At 41.7% G+C, this 26588-nt stretch overlaps 1 protein-coding gene across 7 annotated transcripts in view; it reads left to right on the top strand.

Annotated features, from left to right (window-relative positions):
* Nucleotides 1–26588, top strand: part of ASH1L (ASH1 like histone lysine methyltransferase) — a 237985-nt gene that overhangs the window by 96875 nt on the left and 114522 nt on the right. For all 7 annotated transcript variants that reach the window (XM_063626691.1, XM_063626693.1, XM_063626692.1 and 4 more), the window contains one exon: nt 14259–14360. In XM_063626691.1, the coding sequence (XP_063482761.1) occupies nt 14259–14360 (102 nt within the window). The remainder of the gene's footprint in view (nt 1–14258; nt 14361–26588) is intronic.

The following is a 26588-nucleotide window of genomic DNA, read 5'->3' as shown; positions in this document are numbered from 1 at the left end:
TCCACAGACCTCCATGCCCTTCCCCTTGTGGAATCTGGGCACATTGCCCTCCCAGCACATCACTGTATTCACCAACCTGGAAGCTCCACTGAACCTCAGTGTCCAGAGTTTTTATTGGGGCTCTGTTAGGTAGGCTGGATTGATTAGATCATTGGCCATGTTTTTTAACTCAATCTTCAGTTCTCCACTCCCTTGAGGTTGGGGTGACCCAAAGTTTCAGATCTTTAATTATGTGATTTGGTCTTTCTGGTCACCAGCCCCCATCTTGAAGTTACCTCAGGCTTTCATCTCACTGGCATAACAGAGACATTCCTATCACTTGGGAAATTACAAGGGTTTTTGAAACTCTGTGCCAGGAACTAGGGACAAAGACCAGCTGTATTCTTTATTTATCATAAGTCTAAATTCTTTTGTTAATTGCTTCTATCTTGGAATCTCTCCATCTTCTTCACAATTACTCTTGATAAGTACATAGAGATGTGACTTGATTTTCTAATAGAAACTTAGTATACATTTTTCAGGTAGATGTGAAAATAGGTTTAGCTGTCTTAACAAAAACCAGTCGAGGAAAAATTTTTAGTTAAGCAAAATACTAAATAAAAATATTAATTCAGGGGCAACCCCCTTTGGGTCCCCTCCCTTTGTGTGGGAGCTCTGTTTTCACTCTATTTCACTCTATTAAATCTTGCAACTGCACTCTTCTGGTCCGTGTTTGTTACGGCTCGAGCTGAGCTTTTGCTTGCCATCCACCACTGCCCACCACTGTCGTTTGCCACCGTTGCAGACGCACCGCTGACTTCCATCCCTCCAGATCCAGCAAGGTGTCTGCTGGGCTCCTGATCCAGCGAGGAACCTATTGCCACTCTCGATCGGGCTAAAAGCTTGCCACTGTTCCTGCACGGCTAAGTGCCTGGGTTCATCCTAATCGAGCTGAACACTAGTCACTGGGTTCTACAGTTCTCTTCCATGACCCACAGCTTCTAATAGAGCTATAAGACTCACCGCATGGCCCAAGATTCCATTCCTTGGAATCCGTGAGGCCAAGAACCCCAGGTCAGAGAACACGAGGCTTGCCACCATCTTGGAAGCCGCCCGCCACCATCTTGGGAGCTCTGTGAGCAAGGACCCCTGGTAACACAACCCAGGCTACTCTGGGGTTTTTAAGGAAGAGTATAGTGTAGACACTTAGAAATGTCTTTGTTTTAAAAGTGCACTGTAAAGCATCATGTGGTCTAACCTTAAAATAATTCTCTTTTTGAAGAACCAGGATTCAGTGTGGGCTCTGCCCAGAGCTTAGAGATCCAGTTAAAAAGTAAATAGTCCTTCCTTCCTTCCTTCCTGCCTTCCTGCCTTCCTGCCTTCCTGCCTTCCTGCCTTCCTTCTTTTCCCTCTCTGGCCCAGGCTGCAATCTACTCGGGTTGCTGCTGCCTGCACCGCGGACTGCCTGGGACTGCCGGCGCACGCCACCGCTGCCTGCCTTTTCTCCTTTCGCTGCAGGCACGTGTTCGCCATCTTGGCCACGCTGGTCGCCAGCTCCTGACGCCGAGTGCTCTGCCCGCCTCAGCCTCCCGAGGTACTGGGACTACAGACGGAGTCTCGCTCACCCAGTGCTCGGTGTTGCCCGGGCTGGAGTGCTGTGGCGTGGTCTGGCCTCCCGGCAGCCTCCGCCCCCCAGCCGCCTGCCTTGGCCTACCAGGGTGCTGGGATTGCAGCCCCTGCCCGGCCGCCGCCCCATCTGGGAGGTGGGGAGCGCCTCTGCCCGGCCGCCCCGTCTGGGAGGTGAGGAGCGCCTCTGCCCGGCCACCCACCGTCTGGGAAGTGAGGAGCGCCTCTGCCCGGCCGCCCCGTCTGGGAAGTGAGGAACGCCTCTGCCCGGCCACCCACTGTCTGGGAAGTGAGGAGCGCCTCTGCCTGGCCACCCATCGTCTGGGAGGTGGGGAGCGCCTCTGCCTGGCCACCCATCGTCTGGGAGGTGAGGAGCGCCTCTGCCCGGCCACCCATCGTCTGGGAGGTGAGGAGCGCCTCTGCCCGGCCACCCATCGTCTGGGAGGTGAGGAGCGCCTCTGCCCGGCCACCCATCGTCTGGGAGGTGAGGAGCGCCTCTGCCCGGCTGCCCCGTCTGGGAAGTGAGGAGCGCCTCTGCCTAGCCACCCATCGTCTGGGAAGTGAGGAGCGCCTCTGCCCGGCCACCCATCGTCTGGGAAGTGAGGAGCGCCTCTGCCCGGCCACCCATCGTCTGGGAAGTGAGGAGCGCCTCTGCCCGGCCACCCATCGTCTGGGAAGTGAGGAGCGCCTCTGCCCGGCCGCCCCGTCTGGGAAGTGAGGAGCACCTCTGCCCGGCCGCCCCGTCTGGGAAGTGAGGAGCGCCTCTGCCCGGCCACCCATCGTCTGGGAAGTGAGCAGCGCCTCTGCCCGGCCACCCATCATCTGGGAGGTGAGGAGCGCCTCTGCCCGGCCGCCCCTCCGGGAAGAAGTGAGGAGCGCCTCTGCCCGGCCGCCCTGTCCGGGAAGAAGTGAGGAGCGCCTCTGCCCGGCCGCCCCGTCTGGGAAGTGAGGAGCGCCTCTGCCCGGCCACCCCGTGTCTGGGTAGAAGTGAGGAGCTCCTCTGCCTGGCCGCTCCGTCTGGGAGGTCTGCCACGGAGGCCAGAAGCAATGTGGGGGCTGGACGTGGTGGCTCACGCCTGTGGTCCCGGCACTCTGGGGGGCGAGGCAGGTTGATCACTTCGGGCTAGGAGTTCGAGACCAGTCTGGCCAACTTGGCGAAACATGAAGAATACAACAGACAAACCAACCAACCAACTCAGTGACAACAAAACAGGTCTACCCTGGAGTCATACTCTAATTTTTTCTATTTTCCTCCCTTTCTGATCCTTTATCCCACTTTCTTTTTCTTCTTCTTCCTTCTCCCTCTTTTTTGTCAAATAGAGGATTGAGTTATTATCACTGATCCATATAAAGTCCCTCTCTCATTTATTTTAACTCCCACCCCCCATTTCTATTCCCCGACTTCCCATGTGCAACCTTCCTAATATGTTTGATACGCATCTTTTTGTTTGTATGTATTTTTAGAAAATGTTTATTATTTTTGTATGCAAAAAAAATTAAAAAAAAAAGTAAAAAATATTAATTCAGGCTCAGATATCTTTTGTTTTGTTCCCTTTGAAAGTCAGAACTGGTTTTGTTTAGGAGTATTTTATGTATTTGATTTTTGTTCTTAACTATTCCCTTATGATGGCAGCTGTTCTTTCAGCAAACAGTTATTTTGTGCCTATTGTGTGCCAGGAGAAGGAACATGCTGTTAATTCCAGCACTTTGGGAGGCTGAGGTGGGTGGGCCACTTGAGGTCAGGAGTTCGAGATCAGCCTGGCCAACATGGTAAAACTCTGCCTCTACTAAAAATACAAAAATTAGCCAGGCTTGGTGGCACATGCCTGTAGTCCCAGCTACTCGGGAGGCTGAGGCGCAAGAATAACTTGAACCCAGGAGGCGGAAGTTGTAGCGAGCCAAGGTCGCACCATTGCACTCTGGCCTAGGCAACAGAGCGAGACTCTGTCTCAAAAAAAAAAAAAAAAGATAATTTCTGCCTTAAAGTTGATTTATAGTTTAGACATGTATACGAATAGTTATTGACAGTTTTTTTGTTGTTGTTGTTGTTTTTATTTATTTTTTATTTTTTGAGACAGTCTCACTTTGTCGGCCAGGCTGGAGTGCAGTGGCACAGTCTCGGCTTACTGCAACCTCCGCCTCCCAGGCTCAAGCAATTCTCCTGCCTCAGTCTCCTGAGTAGCTGGGATTACAGGCGTGTGCCACCATGCCCGGCTAATTTTTGTATTTTTAGTAGAGATGGGGTTTCACCATGTTGGCCAGGCTGGTCTCGAACTCCTGACCTAAGGTGATCCACCCACCTCAGCTTCCCAAAGTGCTGGGATTACAGATGTGAGCCACTGTACACAGCCTGACAGTTCTTAATATTGAGATATTCACAAGGCATTTTGGGGAGCAGAGAAGTGAGGGACTGACTTAAAAGCGCTTGGGAAGGAGGGAGTTTTGAATTAGCAGCGAAGAATAAGGTGTGACAGGTGTTTCTTACACTAGATATCAGCTTTGCAAGGGCATGGGGATGTGTTACTGTGCTTAGTTAAGTGTTAATGGTTTGATATGGGACCCAAGAGATGGTACTGGAAAGATAGGCAGATCATAAAGTCCTCGTTTATATGAGACTCCCAAGAGTGTAGAGTTTACTTTTAAGGTATGAGAAGTTAAGGGTTTTAAGATAGGGAATAATTTGTTGAGATTACATTGATAGCAATGTGATAGATGGATTAGTGAAAGCAGATCAGGTAGATCAGTTTGGAAACTGCTACCACAAAATATTATGAGGCTCTGAGCTAAGGTAAAGATGATATGATTAAGTGAAATGAGGTATGCAAAAGGATAAGGTTGGAAATAGGTAATAGATTTGGATTTCAAGCCTGTTTTGTAGGACAAATGGATCTGTAGCTCAAAGGAGAGGTAAAACCTGAAGATTATAGATACTTTATTATTAAGGCTATGAGAAGGAATGACAATATTTATGGTGAATAATATTTATGGTGAATATAGTGTGTTTCTCTAAAGAGAGGTCAAACCTGAAGATAATTTTAGACGCATGATTATTAAGGCCATGAGAAGGAATAACAATATTTATGGTGAATTCAGTGGGTTTCTTAAGTGAATTTATAGTCAAGAGTGTCAAGTGGCTGGACGCGGTGGCTCAAGCCTGTAATCCCAGAACTTTGGGAGGCTGAGGCGGGCAGATCACCTGAGGGCGGGAGTTCAAGGCCAGCCTTACCAACATGAAGAAACCCCATCTCTACTAAAAATACAAATAATAGCCGGGCGTGGTGGCACGCACCTATAATCCCAGCTATTCAGGAGGCTGAGGCAGGAGAATTGCTTGAACCTGGGAGGTGGAGGTTGCAGTGAGCCGAGATCACGCCATTGCACTCCAGCCTGGGCAACAAGAGAGAAACTCTGTCTCAAAAAAAAAAAAAAAAAAAAATTAATTAAAAAAAAGAGTGTCAAGTGTTATGGGAGGTTGGTTAGGTAAGTACTGAAAGTAGATGATTGGCTTTGGCAGTTAGTTTGTCTTGTGTCTGAGAGCCATTTGTATAGTGGCAAATGTTAGATTTCTGGAGGCTGAGGAATGGAAGTTAGGAAATGCAGACAATTAAAATTCTTACACCTTTACATTTTGCTATTTTTTCCTCAGTGTTTTCTTTTGTAGCACTTCTGACTGGTTTATTATTTGCTTTTTCCTTACAATGACATTGTTATTCTATAGCATTCTGTTGAAGATGTAATTACATTTTCTCAATCTGTGATGTCAGGTTGCTTTTTGAAGTATAAAGGTTTAAGAAATGCATAGTTACATATGATTTTTAATTGATCTTCTCAGTCTTCAGTTGATTTTTTCCATATATAAATTTAAGGTAGATTCATTTTACATTTGGTATCGTTAAAATGCTCCAAAAGCTACCTACTGTATAATAGGTATTACAATATTGTTGATCACCTTCAGGACATTATTATCCTGAAATGTCTCCCAGTGGTCCAAGCTGGGACAGTTTGAGCAACAAAATAAATATGAGAGTATTGGATTATAACCTAAAAAATAAAGTCAATATCTATAAATCCATGTTGATATAAATAAATGATTGACTAAATAAATACTTGGCAGAAAAGAAGCAAATCTTCCTTACAGAAAAATTCCAAATAATATATGTAGATCACCACTTTCGGGAGGTAGAACTTAATTTCCCTCTTCTTGAATATGGGCTGGACTGCTGACTTTTAAAGAACAGGGTATGAAGAGGGAAAAGCAGTGACTTTACAGTGAAGAGGCCTGGCAGACAGCACCTTAACCAAGTTCAAGGTTAACTTCACCAATGATAAGGCATGGTGATATCATGTACTCTCTGATAGAATGTGTTAAGTCTAAGCAGAAAAAATAATAATAATAATAATAATGAAGGGCATTCTACAAATACCTGACTAGTACTAAAAAGTATCAAGGACCTAAAAAAACAAAGTCTGAGAAGCTTTTACAGAACAGAGAAGACCAAGGAGACATGACAATTAAATGCAATGTGATATCCCAGATTGACAGTGAAAAAAGGACATGAGTGGAAAAAAATTGGCGAAATCTAAACAAAGTCTGGAATTTTGTTAATAGTATTATTCCAATATTAATTTCTTGGTGGTGACAAATATACTGTAGTTATGTAAGATGTTAACACTGGGGGATGTTGGGTAAAGGACATATGAGTATTCTCTGTACTATCTTTGTAACTTTTATGTAAATCTAAATTTATTCCAGAATAAGTTTTTTTTAATACAGCAGAATACAAATTGTTAAGTAAAACATATCTCAAACTGATAATTGATGAAAAAAGAAAGGTTATTTACTATTTGTATTGAGTGGATTCATCATAAGTGTTGGTTGGGGGTAAAACAGGCATATTTGATAAATCATGTTGATATAAATTTCAGGAAAAATAAATGAAACCGGATTAGGGACACTGGCATGTGTAGCTTGGACCAACGCATTTAACCTTTCTCTCCTTGTTTCAAAAATGGGGAATCAAACTGACTTATCACTTTGAGCATTTTTAAAGTAAACAAGTATATTCACTGTAAAATTAAATCATATGAAGCCTTAAAAGGAGTAACAGCTATAATCACTTTTATAAATTAAGTGCATGTGGTAGTTAGCTTATTTTTCTAACTTATATGCTGTTCTGTACTGTATAGACTAACAGCTATAAAATCAGGTTGATGCAAGTGAAATTACAGTAAAATTACACACTTAAGTAAGGCCAGGTTTCCTGGTTTCTCCCAGTCATGATAGTGATTCCATTTAATTTATGTATGTATGTTAGGTAGACATGAAATAGGTCTCATGGGCAAGAGTTTCTGACCTGGAATGTCAGTTATTTCATCCCTGTGTTTCAGCATATGTGACTCATGGCCGGCTGCACATGACAGAACTTACAAACCTGGATTCTAAAATTGGCAGAGCAGTAGAATGGAGTATTTTCATTTAGCATTTATAGCTTACAAGTCATAGAACAAGCAGACAATGGAACATTATTGTAAATGATTTACTACATATAAATTATATACATTATTTAGTGCATTCGGTGATGATGAATATTTTGTCCTCCAAGAATAAGTGAGGATTAAACCTTTTTTTTGGAAAAAGTATATTCACTGTGCAAGCATATAGATGGAAGCAAAGAATACTGAGTTTTGTTTTCTCTTTAACCGAAGAGCATAAGCTTTGATCAGAATATACTGATTTCAAACGATTTCTCTAGTGCTGTTTATAAGACACACCTATGCAACAGTTAGAAGGAATAAGTTCAAATGTTCAGTAGCAGGGTGAGGTGACTATAGGTGACAGCACAATATTGTGTTTTTCAAAAATAACTAGAAGAGAGGACTTGAAATGTTCCTGACACATAGAAGTCATAAATACGCAAGGTGATGGATACCCAAAATACTCTGACCTGATTCTTTCACATTCTATGTGTGTAACAAAATATCACATGTACCCCGTAAATATGTACAACTATTATGTATCAATTTTAAAAAGATGGTAGAAAAAAGATATGCCTATTAAGGCAGTGTGAACCTACAGAGATGAAAGCAGAAAATTGTTTGTGGTGTGGTTAGTGCAGTTATGGGAATTTCCAGAAGAATTCCATTTCAGTGAATGATGTCATTTGGGCATTATGAAAAATAGCCTAGTTAGAGAAAAACACAGAGGTTTTTTTTTTTTTTTGAGACGGGGTCTCACTCTGTCGCCCAGGCTGGAGTACAGTGGTGCTATCTTGGCTCACTGCAAGCTCCACCTCCCAGGTTCATGCCATTCTCCTGCCTCAGCCTCCCAAGTGGCTGACACTACAGGTGCCTGCCACCACGCCTGGCTAATTTTTTGTATTTTTAGTAGAGACGGGGTTTCACCGTGTTAGCCAAGATGGTCTCGATCTCCTGACCTCGTGATCCGCCTGCCTCAGCCTCCCAAAGTGCTGGGATTATAGACATGAGCCACAGCGCCTGGCCAAAACAGACTTTTTAGCTTAAAAATCGCCAGAACAGGCTCTGAGTCGTACTCTCTTGTAGTGCATTTAGTTGGTGCATCGGATAAAATGTATTGCTTTCTGTATTTCCCACAATTGAAAACAGCTGTTTTTATTATGGACCCAGCTTTTACCTTAGCATTCAGCTCATTCACAAGAAGGTTCCAAGGCGGCTATCAGCTGTGAACCATACCAAAGGATTCAGAACTTGAATCTGGGAACAAAAAAAATCTTGATCAGAAGTTCTCAAATAGTTTGGAATTTTATGTTCATATTCCTTTTTTTATTACAACCAATTTTGGTTCAGTCGTTGTTTAACACACATTCCCAAATAGCTTTGACTTATAAATAATGAAAGAAGAGAGAGGAATCTTTTTTAAAACTAAACTTTTGTAACAATTTAATTTTGGTGGGAAGGAACAATTTCAGTGTTAGAAACTTTTAAAATAAATTATTTTAAAATTGATAATATCTTAGAACTGACTACTGCATAGCATTCGTTCAAATTAGCATACTTAATTTATTTTTCCATAATTCACCCAAAGATATTTCTAGCATTGCAAACATCAAACATTCCACTCATATAAATGATTTCTTAATCATTTGTGTCTTTAGTGTTGATCTCCAGAGTGTGACTAAAATTCATACTATATTAAGTTATAAAAGCTTTAATAGTGAACTTAGGCTAAAGAAACATATGTTTTGTCCAACCAACTATTGATTTAATTCACTGTATTTTTTTTTGCTAATTTGTATTTGGCACCAGGGAAATTCCTTGTTTTTCTAGGCTAGGATGCTCAGGGCTTCAATGAGTAGTTAGTTGAATCTTTATTCTCATGATTTCTTTGGGATGCCTCTGCCACTGCAGACATTATTATCAGTGAGAATTTTATCTATTCTGCTATCTTTGCCTGTTTTACTGTCTTCACACCCAGGCATCTGTAAAAGTAGCATTACTTATATATCTTTGGTTTGTTTTAGTTCCTCCAATGGAAATGTCAATCAAGATTTTTTGTGGCAAATCAATTTGAAAACAGGTTCTTGGTTTCTGCTCATTTTGTGTTTATTGTAAAGATTTTCATAATCTTATTTCTTTATGATCCAGTTATGTTCTTTTTTTAGTTTTTCAACTTTCTGACAGTTTGTATCCCCGATTTCATCTTACAGTTTTGCTGTAAAAGTACTACCTTTCCCCTCTTGTTTAAATTGACAAAAATGTTTCTGTAAATCCTGTCTTTATCTTCAAAAGTTCATCAAATACTGGCCAAATAAAATCCAGAGTCTATAATTAAAATCACTTCCAAGGTTCCTTGACATTTGCAAGTTTGGTTTTAATTCTTAATTTTCTCTGTATTATTCCAATTTATGATATTCTCTTTTTCTGTCTTCCTCCTTACTAGTAGTCTGCCTTATTTACATGAGGGCCTTTATTTCCAACTGAAGAAAAAGTATTTCCCTTAATAATCTGCTTATATTTATTCTGAAATCCAATTTTATTTAGGTACTTTTTTTTTTTTTTTGCAGCTTGCCTGTAATTTCTACTTCCTGCATTTATGTGTGTAGAATTTCTAAACATATTCTGAAGTTGTCATCATCTGAGTGATGAGACACACAGTGGTGGTCTACCCAGTAATATTGTGAACTAAGGAACTCCTATTTGTAGTCTTTATTCACCTCTGAAGTACTTATTGTGCTTTATAGTATTTTGAAATGAAAAATGATAGGAACTCTTTGATACCTACAATTGTGTTCTCTGTGTGTAGTTTGAGGAAGTGTCAGATTTTCTTGAACTAGAATTCGTATAAACCTCTTGTCCTTTGTGGAATGGGGAGCCTCCACACATCCTTCCAGGCAGATCTAAAATGGCCATTCTTGAGACATGAGCAAACATTTGTCACATGATGGAGACAGCGAGGAAAAGAGCTAAGTAGGGGAAGCAGAAACTACTTTCTCCCTTGGGAAAAAACTGAGCAGAAAGCCAGACATCTTCTGGTTCTGACTCATCTCTTGGGCATACTCTGCAAAAGCTATGGCAAAGAGTCAGTGAATTAGCAGATTCACTCAGAGTAACTTTTTCCTACCCTGCAAGTACCTACCAGCCCTGGAGGTGCCTGTATGACTAGTACTTCTTAATTGGATTCAGTCTATGTTTAAGGTAAATGCTTGATGTTAATAGGTTAGTTCCACCTCCCTACTGGGTATAAGTCACTGCTCTTCTTTCTATTATTATTATTATTATTATTAAGGCAAGGGTCTCACTGTCGCCCAGGATGGAGTGCAGTGGTGCGACCACAGCTCACTGAAGCCTCTACCTCCTGGGCTCAAGTGATCTTCCCACCTCAGCTTCCCAAGTAACTGGGACTACAGGTATGCACCACCATGCCCAGCTAACTTTTATTTTTATTTTTGTAAAGACTGAGTTTCGCCGTGTTGCCCAGGCTAGTCTTGAACTCCTGAACTCAAGCAACCTGGCTACCTCGGCCTAGCAAAGTGCTGGGATTACAGGCATGAGCCCCCGCACCTGCCTATGTAAAAATTCCGTGATAAACCTAAGGACTCAATTAATATATGATAGTCACTAATATTTATAAAACATTTTGAATTTTATAAAATTATTTTTGGATTACATTATCTCATTTTGGGACTCACAACAGTGCTGTAACTTAGCTTTATTAAACCAAAGTCCAGGCACATTTATTTCTGTAGATTCTCTCTAGTTTAATTTGTAGCAGAGCCAGGATACATAAGTGATAGCATCACTTTCCAGTCTTAAACTTGGTTGCTTTGTATCTTTAAGTAATGTTTTTTCAGTTATCCTCATCTTCTTACTGCCTCTCTGAGCACTGCTTTTAAATGAAATAAGATGCTAGAGCTGATGATTACCAAGCGATAGAGATCTGTATCTCAAGGATACAACGTTATTCTTTTTAAATATGTAATATTGTTAAGAATAGCTCTGCTCTGTATGAACAGGGAATTCAAACTTTTAAAAATGAAAAATGAGAACCTTCCTGAATGAAATTTTACTCAAATCTCCTATTAAATCCTAAGAATAGGCTGCTGGCTTCCATTACTTTCAGGAAATGAAAAATGGCTCAGAAGCTAAGTGAGCTAAGTAAGCCATCTCTCTCTCAATTGTTTCAGTTTCTCAGGAATTGCTGTACAATGCTGCCAATAATGATCTCCATGGATCTGACCCCCATTCCATCTCCCACTGCCTCTGAAGCTCCAGATGTCACCAAAAGAAGGAGCTTTGAAGAAAGTGCCTGTAGCCTCTTTTTACCCTGAGGTGGGTGAGGCCAGGCAGGGTGATTCTCAGGATATCCTGATGATCAAAGGTACAGTTGAAGCCTTCATCAAGACTTTCTTGAAGATGACCAAGAAATTCAGGAAACACTACCAAATAGCCTAAGAACTGAAGATGGAGCTCAAGAATGGATGGCACAAGTGCCACCTAAAATGTAATGCATGATGATATACACGATGATTAGTAAGCTCCTTGAGGGCAGAGGCCATTATACCGTTTGTAGACTTCTTCCCCCTACCTTCACAATATCTAGCAGAGTACCAAGCATATAAATTATACTCAATAAATGTTAGTTTATGACTGAGAGAAAAGACTTTATATAAAAAGTGCTCTTAGGGCTGGGCGCAGTGGCTCATGCCTATAATCCCAGTACTTGGGGAGGCTGAGGCGGGCGGATCACTTGAGGTAAGGAGTTTGACACCAGCCTGGCCAACATGATGGAACCCCGTCTCTACTAAAAATACAAAAAATTAGCTGGGCATGGTGGCCCATGCCTGTAATCCCAGCTACTCAGGAGATTGAGGCAAGAGAAACACTTGAACCCGGCAGGCAGAGGTTTCAGTGAGCCAAGATGGCACCACTGCTCTCCAGCCTGGGAGACAGAGTCCGTCTCCCAGAAAAAAAAAATGCCCTCAAACCCCTCTTTTCTTAGTACTTAATCCACGATCAGGAATGGTGATAGAGTTGACTATTATCTCAGGCTTCTTGGCCACTATTGTCTTCTGTCTTGACTGTGTGTTGGGTAGGAAATACGTATCTGTCCGTATATGAAGTTTTCAGTATTAATATGTCTACACTGATGCCTGGGCTTTTTTTTTTTTATTTCTTAGATGTTTCATTGTGATGTTCAGTTATTTAGTGGAAATCTCTCATCTGAACCACACTCAAGGGGTATTTATTATACTGTCAGATTTAAAAATCCATCTTGTATCTGTTGTTAAGATTCAACAATAACCAGTCTTGCTTCTTGAATAGGTCTACATCAGTCGTCATTGTGTTTCAGAAGTAGGATGTACTATCACATCAATTTTCTAAAAAAAAAATTTAACGTGTTACTCTTGAATGACAGCATATAGTCTTAACATCTCACCTGAGCAGTGCTTCCCATAGCCTGCTAAAAGACTATTTACAGCAATGTGATTTAAGATACTGCTTAATTAAAACAAGGCTCATGGTCTATTTCTCTTAGAGAAAAGGAAACAGCAACTTAGCTCCATTCAGTTCTTCTGACCCTAAGTTGTCCTTAGAGAATTAATCACATCTTCTTTTAGGAGTTAACTTTCATTTAGAGGCAGATCTTGAAAATCTTCAACTTTTTGATTTCTTGTACCTTTTGTGGCTCCAGTCACATGTAAGTTTTTTTATTTGTAATTTTTTCCCATCAATAAGCATTTCAGATTACTAGTTTTTTGACAAACATGAGGTAGACATTCATTACCAACTCTTAATAGCTGGCATTTTAGATTATAAGGAATCCAATATAAGAATCAAGTATATTTTATTCGGGAAAATAATCTTACATCAACAACATACTTTTCTTTTGAGCAGGAGATGTATTATGCTGTATAGATTTGGGGTTTTGCTAAACGCATGAAAGTTTTTGAAAGGAAATTGAGTTTGTCTTCATAAGCTTTTATGTATATAGCCAAGGATCCTCAAGTGTATAGCTTTAAAAGAAACGGCCGGGTGCGGTGGCTCAAGCCTGTAATCCCAGCACTTTGGGAGGCCGAGGCGGGCGGATCACGAGGTCAGGAGATCGAGACCATCCTGGCTAACACGGTGAAACCCCGTCTCTACTAAAAATACAAAAAATTAGCCGGGCGTGTTGGCGGGCGCCTGTAGTCCCAGCTACTCGGGAGGCTGAGGCAGGAGAATGGCGTGAACCCGGGAGCCGGAGCTTGCAGTGAGCCGAGATCGCGCCACTGCACTCCAGCCTGGGCGACAGAGCGAGACTCCGTCTCAAAAAAAAAAAAAAAAAAACTTACTGTATTTCATGGATAAATTAATTACCAGTTTTTCTGGAATTTGCAAAAGGAAGAAAAACATAGAATCTGAAAATAATTTCTGTGAATTGGATAGGATGTGTGGGTTTAAGGTTTGAGCCTTTACTTTCTTTTTTTTGAGATGGAGTCTTGCTCTGTTGTGCAGGCTGCAGTGCAATGGCACGATCTCGGCTCACTGCAACCTCTGCCTCCCAGGTTCAAGCAATTCTCCTGCCTCAGCCTCTCGAGTAGCTGGGATTACAGGCATGTGCCACCATGCCTGGCTAATTTTTGTATTCTTAGTAGAGGCAGGGTTTCACCATGTTGGCCAGGCTGGTCTCAAACTCTTGACCTTGTGATCCGCCCGCCTTGGCCTCCCAAAGTACTGGAATTACAGGTGTGAGCCACTGCGCTGGGCCCTCACATCAACTTTTTAATAAATTACATTGTAAATTTTGTCAGTTTATATGATGAATTTTAATCAATAATCCAGAACAGATTTGGTTAAAATATTGTTAGTAATTTGTATCAATATTTTAAATAATGTTTAGGCTAGTAACACATGAAAACTAAGTCATATATTGTTTATTCTTCCATTAAAATTAGTTTTTCCTCTGGTAATATAACAGGAGAACTTATGTATATAAGATCTGTGAAATTCTTCACAACGACATATAGTGTGGTTTGTCTTCTGCTTATTTTCCTCCTAATATCAGGTTACAAGTCTTATTATTACAGGGGATGACAGTGGCAGCAACTAAACTAACAAGTTCTAACAAAAGACGGTTTCACATTATTTTTAAACTTGAATTTTCCTATGATTTCTATCTTTTTCTATTTCTCCAGGCTCCCAGCCAACCTCTGATAAACCCTCCCAGCGGCCATCAGAGAGCACAAATTGTAGCCCTACCCGGAAAAGGTCTTCATCTGAGAGTACTTCTTCAACAGGCTAGTGCTATTTGTTTTACCAGATTTTCAAGATAGTTTCCCATTTGTTATTTGTGAATAAGAGTTACAATATTGTAGAAAAAATAATGGGGACTGTATCATATATGGTATTTTTTTTTCCATTCAAAGGAGTTGAAACAGTAGACTTGGTATGTGAGAATCAGTAATGTACATTGAAACGATATAAGGCTGGGCGCGGTGGCTCACGCCTGTAATCCCAGCACTTTGGGAGGCCGAGGTGGGCGGATCACGAGGTCAGGAGATCGAGAGACCATCCAGGCTAACACAGTGAAACCCCTTCTCTACTAAAAATACAAAAAATTAGCCGGGCGAGGTGGCGGGCGCCTGTAGTCCCAGCTACGCGGGAGGCTGAGGCAGGAGAATGGCGTGAACCCCGGGGGCGGAGCCTGCAGTGAGCCGAGATCGCGCCACTGCACTCTAGCCTGGGCGACAGCAAGACTCTCTCTCACAAAAAAAAAAAAAAAAAAAAAAGAAACGATATAATAGTCTTCCCCTTTACAAAGTTGAATTAAAGTAAAAGTATGTGTTGGGAATAATAGGGGAATGTGGATTGTAGCTATCTAATAAAGATTTAGATATATATAAAATTGCTTAAGGCCGGGCACAGTGGCTCACGCCTGTAATCCCAGCACTTTGGGAGGCTGAGGTGGGTGGATCACCTGAGATCAGGAGTTTGAGACCACCCTGTTCAACATGGTGAAACCCCATCTGTACTAAAAATACAGAAACTAGCCAGGCATGGTGGCGTGCGCCTGTAATCCCAGCTACTTGGGAGGCTGAGGCAGGAGAATCTCTTGAACCTGGGAGGCGGAGGTTGCAGTGAGTGGAGATCACTCCACTGCTTTCCAGCCTGGGCGACAGAGTGAGACTCTGGGAAAAAAAAAAAAAAAAACTGTTTAGTAAACTAGTAATTTCCAAAGTAGCATTCAGAAATCTCTAGGGATATGCAAAATAATTAAGAGTTCATGAGGAGAACCTCTATTAATAGTTATTTTTAAACTTCTTAATTGTTAATGTTTATATATTTACAACCTGTTAATACATATAACATATTTGTATAATTTATACGGAAATTTAGGGTATGCTTCCAATTTTCTTTTTATGGATAGTTTGTGTGTTTACCAAAAAAAAAAAAAAAAAAAAAAAGAGAGGATGATTTATACCTGTTTTCTGCCTTTTACTGATGGTTGAAGAGTAAGAAATAATTTTTTAAAATGTATTAATTTTACTGAGAGAGATGGAGAGTGATAGATTAATTCCAGATAGTGAGGAATATATTAAAGAGAATTTGGAGTGTTCAGGAAAATAAATAAAAAAGCCAGTGTGGTCAGACTAAAGACGGTCGGTCGGGCGGTCGGTTGGTTGGTTGGTTGGTTGGTTGGTTTTGAGACGAGTCCCACTCTGTCGCCCAGGCTGGAGTACAGTGGTGCAGTCTCGGCTCACTGCAACCACTGACTCCTGGGTTCAAGTGATTCTCTTGCCTCAGCCTCCTGAGTAGCTGGAATTACAGGTGCCCACCACGATACCCAGCTAATATTTTTGTATTTTTAGTAGAGACTAAAATTCTCCATGTTGGCCAGGCTGGTGTCGAACTCCTGACTTCAGGTGATCTGCCCGCCTCAGCCTCCGAAAGTGCTAGGATTACAGGCGTGAGCCACCGCGCCCAGCCAAAGATGGTTTTTTAATATGAGGCTGGAAACGTAGTAGAGAACTAGTGATGTAGAGCCTTAAACACAGTTGGAAGTTGTGGAAACTTAAACAAGGAAGTGACATTATCTCCTGCCTTTCTATTTCTAGGTCTTTGAAGAAGTAGAAGGCCTTTCAAATTGTATCAATATGGTATTTGTTGAATTTAGTTGATGATTATCTTTAGAAGCTCTTTGTTAGTCCAGTTGTCTGCTTGGCAGCAAGTGATAGTTGTGTCTCTCTTGGTGCTTTGTTTTTATACTACCATGGAGAGACTTTTATACTCTAACAAGAAGTGACTTAATTTCTCTGATGTTTACCTAGACCAGGGTAAGGAAACTCAGCCTATGGGCCAAATCAGTCCAAGGCCTATTTTTGTGTAGCCCTCAAGCTAAGAATTATTTTTAGGTTTTTAAAGGCTTGGGGGAAAAAGATGAAGAATAATATGAGGTAAGCATTATATATGTCTTCAAAAGCCTAAAATATTTACTCTCTGGCCTTTTACAGAAAAAGTTCATCAACCCCTGAACAAATGAATGAGATTTTGATAAGGGACATATCAATGTTGAAAATCACTGAAATATTTTACTTTTGTAAACAAAAGAAAGAATATCTAAATTCATAATGTTTCTTTTGCAATGAGACTATTCTCTTCATTGAATTAGATTTCCGTTGAGGGTTGCTGTGAGTAGTGAGCACTGGGAATACAAATACAAGTAAGATTAAGTTACTGCCCTCAATAATTCAGACATATTCACTGAAAAGCAATGTATTGAATTCTGTAACAGAGCAGTGTACAAAATGCTATGACAGAGAAATTCAAGCACTAACCACTTGAAATGACTGAAGAAGATATCACTGAATAAGTCACGCACACTACTATATATTGAATCTACTTAAGTAGGCAAGTGGGACAACATAAAGGATAATAATGTATTTAGCACAGTAACAACAGCACTTTCGAAGAAAGGCACAAAACCATGAAATAACATAGTGTTTTTGAAGAATAACCCATTGTTGGATATGACTAATGTACATAAGTTGTGATGATGGTGGTTGGAAAAGGAAGTTGTAAAAGTAATAATGAGGACTATATCATATATGGTATGTTTTTTTCATTCAAAGGAGTTGGAACTTCATTGTACATGCAATTGGGAGCTACTGAACAATTTCTAACAAGGAAGATAAATTATTTGATATGCTCTATCAGTAAGAATAGGATAGGTCCTATCCAGTAAGATGCCTCAAGCATCTTATTGAACTAAATTCCCTGTTTTTGAGATAAATCCAAAGGGATAATATGCTAACAGTATATGATTTTACTGAAATCTGTAGTCGTTATTATGCATATCAGGAGCCCATAGTAACAAAATTATTATTGATGAGTAAAATCTAAGCCTTTTCTGGAGGTTTTTAATATCTTACTAGGTCTTTAGGACGTAATATGAGGATAACTATTTTCATTTCTGAAATGAGTATTTGCAAATACTCTGTTAAAGTTTACATCTCTCTTAGAGATCTTTTTTTAATATTTGTAGCTTTTAAGATATTTATGTCTGTCTGCTCATTTCTCAGGTATTTGACATAACTGAAGATTTTTATAATTAGGACACAAATCCATGGTAATTTTCACATTCTAGAGAACATAAATCCCTTCAATAGTGTTTCACAGAATCATTTCATCTTTTTATAGCTGGTTTACAAACATTGTTACATTGATGAGAGAGGTAGTTCTTTTATAATTTTATTATTGAGCAACTACTATATTCAGGCTACCAAATTCAACTACTGTATTAAGCCAAAAGACTGTAAGAGACATTCCATAATACCAAGGAACTTATGTTAAGATCAGTTTATCTTGAGAGCAACAATAAAATATGCTAGTGATTTTACATAAATTTATTTATTTATTTATTATTTTTTGACGGAGTCTCGCTCTTGTCACCCAGGCTGGAGTGCAGTGTCGCGATCTCGGCTCACTGCAACCTCCACCTCCCGGGTTCATGCGATTCTCCTGCCTCAGCCTCTCTTGTAGCTGGGATTATAGGCATGTGCCACCATGCCCGGCTACTTTTTGTATTTTTAGTAGAGACGGGGTTTCACCATGTTGGCCAGGCTGGTCTCGAACTCCTGACCTCAAGTAATCCGCCCAACTCGGCCTCTGAAAGTGCTGGGATTACAGGCGTGAGCCACCACTCCTGACCTGTGTAGTAGTATTCTACACATAACTGAATGCTGAAATGATGGAAAGTTAATCAGAAATTGCTTCCATAAACTTTGTATTGAGGTTTAAGAGACATCATACATATGCCATGACTAAAGAAGTAAGTGGGAGAAGAGGAGAAGGCGTTTTGATGTAATAGGAAAACTATGTACTTTTGACTTAGGTCTAGTTGATTCACATTTAGCAATATTGTGTAACCTTGTGGAAGTTGCATAAACCATTCAACCCATGACTTTCTAATCTGTAACATGAGGCTACTTCTATTTATCTTGCAGACTAGTGGGAATTAGAGTAAGTGGATAGGAAATTCTTATCACTGAATTAGTTTTTGAGTAAATGGTAACTTCTCTTTTTTTTTTTGAGACTGAGTCTTGCTCCGTCACTCAGGCTGGAGTGCAGTGGCACGATCTCGGCTCACTGCAAGCTCCGCCTCCCAGGTTCATGCCATTCTCCTGCCTTAGCCTCCCGAGTAGCTGGGACTACGGGCGCCTGCCACCACGCCCTGCTAATTTCTTTTTGTATTTTTAGTAGAGTCAGGGTTTCACCGTGTTAGCCAGGATGGTCTGGATCTCCTGACCTTGTGATCTGCCTGCCTCAGCCTCCCAAAGTGCTGGGATTACAGGTGTGAGCCACTGCGCCCAGCCTTATTTATTTATTATTTTTTTTGACACGCAGTCTCCCTCTGTTGCCCAGTCTAGAGTGCAATGGTGCAATCTCGGCTTACTGCAGCCTCCGCCTCCCAGGTTCAAGTGATTCTCCTGCCTCAGCCTCCCAAGTAGCTGGGACTGCAGACGTGCACCACCACGCCAGCTAATTTTTATATTTTTAGAAGAGATGGGGTTTCACTATGTTGACCAGGCTGGTCATGAACTCCTGTCCTCAGGTGGTCCACCTGCCTTGGCTTCCCAAAGTGCTGGGATTAGAGGTGTGAGCCACTGCACCCAGCCATAAATGGTAACTTCTGTTGTTACTGTTGCTACTGTTGGCTCTCCTGCCATTATTATGAGAGTATGGAATGAGAATTAGGTCATATACAAGGGAGACAGGGTATAGTGGTAAAGCATAAAAAAAGATTGCAAAGGCGTTTAGCCACATTTTTTTCTTTTTTATGGGACGGGGTCTTGCTCTGTCACCCAGACTGGAGTGCAGTTGCATGATCATGGCTCACTGCAGCGTCCGCCTCCCGGGTTCAAGTGATTCTCCTGACTCAACCTCCACAGTAGCTGGGACTATAGGTGTGTGCTACCACGCCTGGCTAAGTTTTGTATATTTGGTAGGGACAGGGTTTTGCCATGTTAGCCAGGCTGATCTTGAACTCCTAACCACAGATGATCTGCCTGCCTCGGCCCCCCAAAGTGCTGGGATTTCAGGCCTGAGCCACTGTGCCTGGCCTGTTTAGCCACATGTGATGAGTAGTCTTAAATCTTTGCTGACTACTAGGCCCTCCTTGCATAGAGTGAAACTCAAAAAAAATGGCCTAAGAAAAACTAGGGAGTTGTATATGAAAAATTCCCAAGGTTTACATGTGGCATGAGACATTTGAACTCTGACTACCAACTGTAGAGTCCTTAGGGACAATTATGAAGGCCCCCATAAAGATTACATCTTGGTCAGACATGGTGGCTCACACCTGTTATCCCAGCACATTGGGAGACCAAGGCAGGTAGATCACTTGAGGCCAGGAGTTCGAGGGCAGCCTGGCCAACATGGCAAAACCCCATCTCTACTAAAAACACATAAAAATTAGCCAGACATGGTCACGCACACCTGTAGTCCCAGCTACTTGGGAGGCTGAGGCAGGATAATTGCTTGAACCCAGGAGGCAGAGGTTGTAAACCCAAGGTTGCGCCACTGCACTCCAGCCTGGGCAACAGAGCAAGACCCTGTCTCAAAAAGAAAAGAAAAAAAAAAAAGATTACACCTTAGCAGAGCTAAAGTGTCTCTGGAGTGAAGATTACACTAGACCCTAGTAATGATTTAAAACAGGATTCAAGGAATCAAACTGTCAAACTGTTCTACAAATAACTGATTTTTAAAACAAAGTTCAACATTTAAAAACATTTTAATTGTGAAAAAACATACACAATTTTTTTTAAATTTTGGCAAAATACAGACAATATAAAATTTACTGGCAGGACGCGGTCGGTCACGCCTGTAATCCTAGCACTTTGGGCGGCAGATGTGGGCAGATCACCTGAGGTCAGGAGTTGGAGACCAGCCTGGCCAACATGACAAAACTCCGTCTCTACTAAAAATACAAAAACTAGCCAGGCGTGATGGCAGGCACCTGTAATCCCAGCTACTCGGGAGGCTGAGGCACGATAATTGCTTGAACCCAGGAGGTGGAGGTTGCAGTGAGCCAAGATCACACCGCTGCATTCTAGCCTGGGTGACAGAGTGAGACTGTCTCAAAAAAAAAAAAAAAAATTTACCATCTTAACCATTTCTAAAGCCATGTGCAATGGCTCATGTCTGTAATCCCAGCACTTTGGGACGCCGAGGCAGGTGGATCACCTGAGGTCAGGAGTTCAAGACTAGTCTGACCAACATGGTGAAACCCTATCTCTACTAAAAATGTAAAAATTAGCCGGCCATGGTGACGCATGCCTGTAGTCCCAGCTACTCAGGAGGCTGAGGCAGGAGAATCATATGAACTTGGGAGGCGGAGGCTGCTGTGAGCTGAGATCACGCCAGTGCACTCCAGCCTAGGAGACAGAGCTAGACTCCCCATTTCTTTTCTTTTCTTTTTTTTTCAGAGTCTCGCTCCTGTCGCCCAGGCTGGATCCCAAGTTCAAGCGATTCTCCTGCCTCAGCCTCCAAGTAACTGGGATTACAGGTGTCCACCACCATGCCAGCTAATTTTTGTATTTTTAGTAGAGACGGGGTTTTGCCATGCTGGCCAGGCTGGTCTTGAACTCCTGACCTCAGGTGATCCGCCGGCCTTGGCCTCCCAAAGTGCTGTGATTACGGGCATGGGCCACCGCGCCTGCCTAGACTCCCCGTTTCTAAGTGTACAGTTAATTCACTAGTGTTGAGTACATTTACATTTTTGTGCAACCAATCTCCGTAACTTTCTTCATCTTGCAAAACTGAAACTCTATATCCATTAAATAAGAACTTCATATTCCCCTGTCCCTTCAGTCCCTGGCAATCACCCACTAAAGTGGAACCATATGGTGTTTGTTTTTTTGTGACTGGCTTACTTAACTTAGCATAAGGTCCTCAGGGTTTATTTTTTACTTATTTTTATTTCTATTTTTTTTTTGAGATGGAGTTTCGCTCTTGGTGCCCAGGCTGCAGTGCAATGGAGAGATCTCAGCTCACTGCAGCCTCTACCTCCTGGGTTCATGTGATTCTCCCGTCTTAGCCTCCCGAGTAGCTGGGATTACAGGCATGCGCCACCATGCCCAGCTAATTTTGTATTTTTAGTAGAGATAGGGTTTCTTCATGCTGGTCAGGCTGGTCTCAGACTCCTGACCTCAGGTGATTCGCCCACCTCGGCCTCCCAAAGTGCTGGGATTACAGGTGTGAGCCACTGCGCCCAGACAGGGTTTATCCATTGTTTAGCATGTGTCAGAATTGCCTTCCCTTTTAAGGCTGAATAATATTCCTTTGTATGTTTTTACCACATTTTGTTTATTGTTATTTGTTTATAAATGGTTACTTGGGTTGCTACCAACCTTGGCCATTTGTGAATAATACTGCTATGAGCAATGGTGAACAAATACCTCTTCCAGACCCTGCTTTCAGTTTTTTTTGGTATATACCCAGAAGTGGAATTCCTCGATTATATGGTAATTCTATTTTTAATTTTTTGATGGATTGCCCTACTGTTTTCCACAATGGTGTACCATTTTACATTCCCATCAACAGTGTACAAATGTTCCACTTTTTTCAACTTCAACATTTTTTAAAGGAAGACAACAAAATCCAAACACTTCATGTAACATTAAACTATCTAGCATCCTATAAAAAATTAGTAGACTTGCCAAGAGGCAAGAAAATATGACTCAGCAGAAGAAAAATCAGTGGAAACTGCCACAGAAATAACATGGGGTATAATTGATAGAGAAGTATACTAAAAGAGCTATTTTTGATAATTTAAGGGAAAATGTGAACATAGGATAGAAACGAAAGATTAAAAAATCCGCCATGCATGGTGGCATGTGCCTGTAGTCCCAGTTACTCTGGAAGCTGAGGAGAGAGGATAGTTTGAGGCTAGGAATTCAAGGGTGTAGTGTACTATAATTGCACCTGTGAACAGCCACTGTTCTGCAGCCTGGACAACATATGGAGACTTCATCTGTTTAAAAAAATCAAATGCAGCTTCTATGGATGAAAAATACAATATCTGAAATGAAAATTTCACTAAATGATGTAACAGCAGATTAGATCCTACAGAAGAAAAGATTACTAAACTTGGAGAAATACAAATAAAAGTTATCCAAAATGAAGTACAGAGTGGAATAAAAGATTGACCAAAAAAATGAATGAAACTTTAGTGACCTCTGGTACAATATCAAGAGGGCTAATATACATGGGATAGAGTCTCATAAAGAACAAATTGGGAATAGCAGTTGAAGAAATAATGTTTAATATTTCTTTCACACTTTCATTAAAACTGTATCCCACAGATCCATGAAACTCTACGAATCCCATGTAGGATAAACACACTTGACAGCATACATAGACAAATTAAAGGACGTTATTACCACATTTCTGGAAAACGATTGTAAAGAGAAAATCTTAAAATTAACCAGCAGAAACAAAATTAAAAACACATACATACAAACACATACAGAGGAACACAGTAACAACTATCAGCAGACATATTGTCAGAAATTTTGCAAGCCAAAACACAATGGAATGATGTCTTTAAATGTGGAAAGGAAAAAAAAAAATCTGTCAACTTAAAATTCTTTAACCAGCAAAAATATCTTTCAAAAATGGAGGCAAGAGGCCGGGCGCGGTGGCTCACGCTTGTAATCCCAGCACTTTGGGAGGCCGAGGCGGGTGGATCACGAGGTCAGGAGATCGAGACCATGGTGAAACCCCGTCTCTAACTAAAAATACAAAAAATTAGCCGGGCATGGTGGCGGGTGCCTGTAGTCCCAGCTACTCGGAGAGGCTGAGGCAGGAGAATGGCGTGAACCCTGGAGGCGGAGCTTGCAGTGAGCCGAGATCGCGCCACTGCACTCCAGCCTGGGTGACAGAGCAAGACTCCGTCTCAAAAAAAAAAAAGAAAAAAAAAATGGAGGCAAGATAAACATTATCAGAAAAAGAAAAGTTTAAAGAATTTGTTGCCAGTAGACCTACAGTAGCAGAAACACTAAAGGACAATCTTCAGATAGAAAGAAAACATAGTAGATAGAAACATGCATCTACCAAAGGAGTAAAGAGTGCCAGAAATTGTCAACCAATGGGAAAATATAAAACACATTTTTCTCGGCCGGGCGCAGTGGCTCGCGCCTGTAATCCCAGCACTTTGGGAGGCTGAGAGGGGCGGATCACGAGGTCAGGAGATCAAGACAATCCTGGCTAACACGGTGAAACCCCGTCTCTACTAAAAATACAAAAAAGTAGCTGGGCATGGTGGCAGGCGCCTGTAGTCCCAGCTACTCGGGAGGCTGAGGCAGGAGAATGGCGTGAACCCGGGAGGTGAAGCTGGCAGTGAGCCGAGATCGCGCCACTGCACTGCAGCCTGGGTGACAGAGCAAGACTCCATCTCAAAAAAAAAAAAAACAAAAACAAAAACACCACATTTTTCTTATATTCTTTTGAGGTACATGTGGAATTATACCAAGATACCATCCTATTCTGGGTAATCAAATGTCTTGATATGTTTTAAAAGATTAAACTCGTGCAGAATATATTTTCAGACCGCAACAGAATTAAATTAGAATTCAGTAATACAAGTTACTAAATTCTCTAAATATGTGGAAATTAAATGACACACTTCTAAATAATTCATAAGTAAAAGATGAATCCCCAAAAATGAAATTAGAAAATACTTTGAAATGAATAAAAATGGCCGGGCGCGGTGGCTCACGCTTGTAATCCCAGCACTTTGGGAGGCCGAGGTGGGCGGATCACGAGGCCAGGAGATCGAGACCACAGTGAAACCCCGTCTCTACTAAAAATACAAAAAATTAGCCGAGCGTGGTGGCGGGCGCCTGTAGTCCCAGCTACTCGGAGAGGCTGAGGCAGGAGAATGGCGTGAACCCGGGAGGCGGAGCTTGCAGTGAGCCGAGACTGCGCCACTGCACTCCAGAGCCTGGGCGACAGAGCAAGACTCCGTCTCAAAAAAAAAAAAAAAAAAAAAAAGAAATGAATAAAAATGAAGACACATAGGGCCGGCGTGGTGGCTCACGCCCATAATCCCAGCACTTTGGGAGGCCGAGGCAAGTGGATCACAAGGTCAAGAGATTGAGACCATCCTGGCCAACATGGTGAAATCCCGTCTCTGCTAAAAATACAAAAAAATTACCTGGACGTGGTGGCGCATGCCTGTAGCCCTGGCTGTTTGGGAGGCTGAGGCAGGAGAATCACTTGAACTCGGGAGGTGGAGGTTGCAGTGAGCCAAGATCGTGCCACTGCACTGCAGCCTGGCGATAAAGCGAGACTCTGTTTCAAAAAAAAAAAAAAACACACATAGAAATTTGTGGGATAATCTAAGAATATTTATAGCTGAGATTATTAAACACCAAAGATCTATCTAAGTCAGTTCTCACCTTTAGGAAGCTGAAAAAAGAAGAGCAAGTAAAACCTGCATTAGAAAGAAGAAAGTGGGCTAGACGCAGTTGCTCACGCCTGTAATCCCAGCACTTTGGGAGGCCTAGGCAGGCAGATCATGAGGTCAGGAGTTTGAGACCAGCCTGACCAACATGGTGAAACCCAGTCTCTACTAAAAAAATACAAAAAAATAGCTGGGCATGGTCACGTGCACCTGTAATCCCAGCTACTTAGGAGTCTGAGGCAGGAGAATTGCTTGAACTGGGAGGCAGAGGTTGCAGTGAGCTGAGATTGCACCACTGCACTCCAGCCTGGGCGACAGAGTGAGTCCATCTCAAAAAAGAAGAAAGTGAAAGTTGGGTGGTGTGGCACCCCTGTGCCTGAAGTCTTAGCTACCTGGGTGACTGAGGCAGGGAAAAGACTGCTTAAGCCAAGGAGTTTGAGGCCAGTCTGAGCACCTTGGCAAGACCCATCTCAAAACAGTAACAGCAACACCACCAACAAAACGAAAAGAAAAAATAAAAATTAGCCCCGAATAGCCAAAGCTATTTCTTTTTTTTTTTTTTTTTTGAGACGGAGTTGCGCTCTGTCACCCAGGCGCCAAAGCTATTTCTAAGCTGAATGGGAGAAATAACTTTACCTGACTTCAGTTATACTGCAGAGCTATAATAACCAAAACAGCATGGTACTAGCATAAAAATAGACACATAGACCAGTGGAACAGGAGAGAGAACCCAGAAACAAATCCACACACCTACAGTGAACTTATTTTTGACAAAGGTCCCAAGAGCATAAAGTCTCTTCAATAAATAGTGCTGGGAATACTGGATATTCATATGCAAAAGAAAAACTTGACCCCTGTCTCTCAGCACATACAAAAACTGAAATCAAAATGGATGAAAGGCTTAAATCTAAGATCTCAAAAGTATGAAACTACTATAAGAAAACGTTGGGAAAACTCTCCCGGATATTGATCTGAACGAAAATTTATGAGCAATACCCCAGAGGCACAGGCAGCCAAACAAATACGGATAAATGTGATCAAATCAAGTAAAAAAGCTTCTGCACAGCAAAGTATACAGTCAATAAAGTGAAGAGACAACCCACAGAATGGGAGAAAATATTTGCAAACTACACATCTAATGAAGTATTCATAACCAGAATATATAAATTCAAACCACTCTGTAGGTAAAAGTCTAATAAGCCGTTTAAAAATGGGCAAAAGACTGAAGAGAGATTTCTGAAAAGAAGATGTTACAAATGGCAACAGGCATAGGTACTCAACATCATTGATTATCAGAGGAATGCAAATCAAAACTACAATGAGATATCATCTCACCCCAGGTAAAATGGTTTATACCCAAAAGACAGGCAGTAACAAGGCTGAGTGTGGTGGTTCACGCCTGTAATCCTGTCACTTTGGGAGCCTGAGGCATGCAGATTGCCTGAGCTCAGGAGTTGGAGACCAGCCTTGGCAACACGGTGAAACCCCGTCTCTACCAAAAATATAAAAATTAGCCAGTCCCATAACCCAGTCTCAAATCAATTAATAAATATTTTTTGAG

This window comes from Symphalangus syndactylus, chromosome 12 (assembly GCF_028878055.3).
Source record: "Symphalangus syndactylus isolate Jambi chromosome 12, NHGRI_mSymSyn1-v2.1_pri, whole genome shotgun sequence".
Lineage (NCBI taxonomy): Eukaryota > Metazoa > Chordata > Mammalia > Primates > Hylobatidae > Symphalangus > Symphalangus syndactylus.
This window is presented reverse-complemented; position numbering and strand designations above follow the sequence as displayed.